At 55.1% G+C, this 4064-nt stretch overlaps 1 protein-coding gene and 1 pseudogene across 3 annotated transcripts in view; both read left to right on the forward strand.

The window, feature by feature from the left end:
- The first annotated feature begins 6 nt into the window (after positions 1 to 6).
- Positions 7 to 648, forward strand: LOC105547708 (annotated as a pseudogene). Its single transcript, XR_001007258.1, has one exon. The product of XR_001007258.1 is annotated as a 40S ribosomal protein S2 pseudogene (transcript).
- A 1006-nt stretch (positions 649 to 1654) lies between these two features.
- The window catches only part of TFE3 (transcription factor binding to IGHM enhancer 3), a 14400-nt gene continuing 11990 nt past the window's right edge, over positions 1655 to 4064 (forward strand). For both annotated transcript variants that reach the window (XM_011991383.1, XM_011991384.1), the window contains exon 1: positions 1655 to 2065. In XM_011991383.1, coding sequence (XP_011846773.1) covers positions 1950 to 2065 — 116 coding nt within the window. In that variant the 5' untranslated portion in view covers positions 1655 to 1949. The remainder of the gene's footprint in view (positions 2066 to 4064) is intronic.

A 4064-nucleotide genomic window follows, 5' to 3' on the forward strand; every position in this document is an offset into this window, starting at 1 on the left:
TTTTTCTTGGGGGCCTCTCTCAAAGACGAGGTTTTGAAGATTATGCAGGTGCAGAAGCAGACCCGTGCTGGCCAGCGCGCTAGGTTCAAGGCGTTTGTTGCTATTGGGGACTACAATGGCCATGTCGGCCTGGGTGTTAAGTGCTCCAGGGAGGTGGCCACTACCATCCGTGGGGCCATCATCCTGGCCAAACTCTCCATTGTCCCCATGCGCAGAGGCTACTGAGGGAACAAGATCGGCAAGCCCCACACCGTCCCTTGCAAGGTGACAGGCTGCTGCGGCTCTGTACTGGTGCACCTCATCCCTTCACCCAGGGGCACTGGCATCGTCTCAGCGCCTGTGCCCAAGAAGCTGCTTATGATGGCTGGTATCGATGACTGCTACACCTCAGCCCGGGGCTGCACTGCCACCCTGGGCAACTTCGCCAAGGCCACCTTTGATGCCATCTCTAAGACCTACAGCTACCTGACCCCTGACCTCTGGAAGGAGACTGTATTTACCAAGTCTCCCTATCAGGAATTCACTGAGCACCTTGTCAAGACCCACACCAGAGTCTCCGTGCAGCGGACCCAGGCTCCAGCTGTGGCTACAACATAGGGTTTTTATACAAGAAAAATAAAGTGAATTAAGCCTGAAAAAAAAAAAAAAGAAAGAGGAAGGGAAGGCTGTGGGTCTGGGTGTTTTGTGAGCTATGTGCACCTGAGGATATGGGTGAGACCCTCCGCCGTGTGCAAGCCGGATTGCATGCGTCTGGCATACAGAAGCGCTCAGTGAATGTTGAATAAGTGAACAAATGAGTGAATCAACTAATTTTGGGAAACTTCTTGTATGCCAGACAACCTGCTAGCACCTTTCATACCGTAGAACAACCCTGCCAGAAAGGTATTTTGACTCCCATTTAACAGGCCAGGAAAGCTGAGGCTGGGAGAGGGAAGGTCCCCTTCCCTGTTCAAACCTGGATCTTTGTGATTCCAGAAGTCGTCATTCACCGAAGGGACCAGATTCATCCACCCGTCAAGAATTTATTAAGCACATGTTGCGCAGCGCAACGAACATAGTACAACAACCGCTCTCGATGGCATGGAACAGGCAGAGTACTCCCGGAAGACCAGCTGGGCGGTTGGACTGAGGATACCGAAAGGGCGGGGTTTCTGGTCCGCACCTCCAGGGAATGTAGCTGCCTCTGCCTCATAGTTATGGCTTTGGCTGAGAGAGCACAGCTAGATCGGGGTTGGAGCGCGGTCTAGGGCTCAGATATTACGAATATTGGCCGAGAGAGGGCGCAGTTCCGCAACTAAAAGTTGGCCAGGAGCCCCTCCGTGCGCCGACTGGCCATCGATGCGCAGGCGCAGAGGACCCAAGGAGCGGCTTAATAATATTATCTTGCAGAGGGATAATTTGAGAAGAGGGGGCGTGGCTCCGAAGCCGACGCAAACATAGAGGTGTGGCTCAACCAAATCACCCCTCGCCTATTTGTCGCTGCCCCTGAGGGCGTGGTCTGGGTGCTTCTTCTCGGAAGGAGGGCGGGCCGAATCGCGTTTTTCCTTCGCGTCGGAGGCGTCGCTTAGGGCGGGCCCTCAAATCGCCGTTCAGCGATTGGCCGCCTGGCTAATGGGTCGTGGCCAGACGGGCAGTCCATCCCCAGTGCGGTCACTTCCTGTGGAGTTTCCCCATCCCTGGGAGGAGGGAGGAGGGAGGAGGGGGAAGAAGACGAGGGGAGGAGGGCGGTCGTCCGGGGTTAGGTTGGGGGGGGCGTCGGTCCCTTCTGGGCGGGGGATGACTCACGGCCCATCCCATCTCCCCGACGCCGCCCGCCCGCGCAGTGCTAGCTCCATGGCTTAGCGGAGGAGGAGGCGGTGGCGAGCTGGGGGGAGGGGGACTCTTATTTTGTTAGGGGGACCGGGCCGAGGCCCGACCGGCCTGGCAGGGCTCGCCCGGGGCCGGGCGTCATGTCTCATGCGGCCGAGCCACCTCGGGATGGCGTAGAGGCCAGCGCGGAGGGCCCTCGAGCCGTGTTCGTGCTGTTGGAGGAGCGCAGGCCGGCCGACTCGGCTCAGCTGCTCAGGTGCGGTGCCGCCTGGGGCCGGGAGTGCCGACTGGGGCTCCCAGGGGCCTGATCTGGGGGGCAGCGGGGGCCCCGGACTGGGATTGGAGGCCCTCGGCCTAGCCTTGGAGGACGTCGGGGTGCCCGTCTTGGGGGGGCACCTAAGGAATCCGGCAGTGGCCTGCTTGGATCGTGGCTTTATTAAAGGAGTCGTGGGAGTGCATTAAACGGGGTCTGGGTCAGGTTTGGGGAGCCCTTGACTGTGTCTAGAGGGGCCTATTCGGGAGTATCCAGAAACTGGTCTGAGATAGCTGAACTTGGCAGACTGGGACTCTGATTAGAGGCTGAATTCGGGGGTTTTCAGTTGGACATGAGGGGAATGAATTTGAGGGGACACTGTCAGGTGAGGCACTGGTTTTAAGGGAATCCTGGAATCTTTTTCCCTCAGTGTGGGAGAAGGGGTCCTGAGGGACACAAGTGCTGTCCTGGGAGCTTGGTGCCTCTCAGTGACTGGTTGCTGTGTTTGGGGATAACATGAATCTGGAGGGATTTGGAGGTATCTCAGATATGCTGCCTGGGACCAGCCTTGTGAGTGCGTGTGAATGAACAAGAGAAGCAACAACATTCAGCAAGACTTGGCCTGAATAATCCTTTCCCCCCTGCCCGCCCACCCAGCTGGGGCAGATCCCAAGGATAGTGGAAAAGCCCTCTTCCCACACCTGTTAAGGGCCTGAATGGGAGACAGACAGCCAGACAGAGGGCGATGATGTTACCTCTTAGCTCAGAGAAGGCCTCAGACCTTGTTTGGGAACCCAGAGGAGGCTCTTGTTCATGCTGCTACTCGTTCTAGCCTCTCAGCCCTTCCCACTACCTAGCCCCACACCCCTTTTCTTTTTATCTTCTTTTCGATCTCTGAGCTTCTGGGGGTAATCTGTCCATAGAGCTGGAACGAGTACAGATTGCACCATCCCTGCCTGGGTGGATCCCCTCTGGCCTCTTCTCATCCTTACTTTTATCAATGGGCTTTGGAGCCCCAGCCCTCCCTGATCACCCCAGTGCCCATCTCTTCCAACTTCTGTGCAATGGGTGTGTGAGCCTTGGTGGTGACGGGGCTCTTTGCCTCCTTTGTGCCTGGGATTGTGCTGAGCTCAGTGGCTCCCCCGAGCTTCCTCTTCCCCACTTCCTGGGTGGTTTTAGGGCTCCATCTGAGGGTGAGGAGAGGAAGGAAGACAGATCCTTGGGGAGGGGAGAGGATTCTTGTCAAGTGAAGTCACCAGCAATCTCTCAGCATTCTAAATGTTTGGCTAAATTGAAGGATGCATATTCATCCACGTGTGTGTTAACTGTCCCTTGCTCTCTGGGGCTGAGCAGAGCCTTTCTGTATATTGATTCACCATCTTCTAATTCCTCTGTAACAACCTAGATCATCGCACTAGTGGACATAGTTAAAGGGAGGGGTGTATATGGCTGCTTATTTTGTATGCCAGTGGGTATTGGTGTTGGAGGTGTGTGTGTGTTTTGATCTATCCAAAAAAACAGAAGGCTGGGCAAGCTCCTCCGGCTAAGAAAAGAATGCTTGTATAAAGTGGATCAACCACCCAAATTCTCCCTCTTGTAAATCCAGTCTGTTGGAGTGAGGGGAGCCTTTGATATTTCTATTTTATATTTGGGCATGTGTTGGCATCCCATGAACTCTGACTGGGGCTGGGAGAAACTCATTTGTGAAATGGGTTTTCACAAATTTCACTTGACTTTATGTCAAGTGAATTATTCCTAGTTCTCTTTGTGATGCATTCAGTCTGTGTTACAAGGGACTGTTATGCTGAGGGGTGCCCCTAGTTGCTCTGTGTGTGTGTGTGTGTGTACATACACATATACCTGGGCTCAAATTCAGCTGTAAAGAAAATATTAGGGGGTTGGCCGGGCGCAGTGGCTCACGCCTGTAATCCCAGCACTTTGGGAGGCCGAGGCAGGCGGATCATGAGGTCAGGAGATCGAGACCATCCTGGCCAACATGGTG

This window comes from Mandrillus leucophaeus, unplaced genomic scaffold (assembly GCF_000951045.1).
Source record: "Mandrillus leucophaeus isolate KB7577 unplaced genomic scaffold, Mleu.le_1.0 Scaffold395, whole genome shotgun sequence".
Taxonomy (NCBI): domain Eukaryota; kingdom Metazoa; phylum Chordata; class Mammalia; order Primates; family Cercopithecidae; genus Mandrillus; species Mandrillus leucophaeus.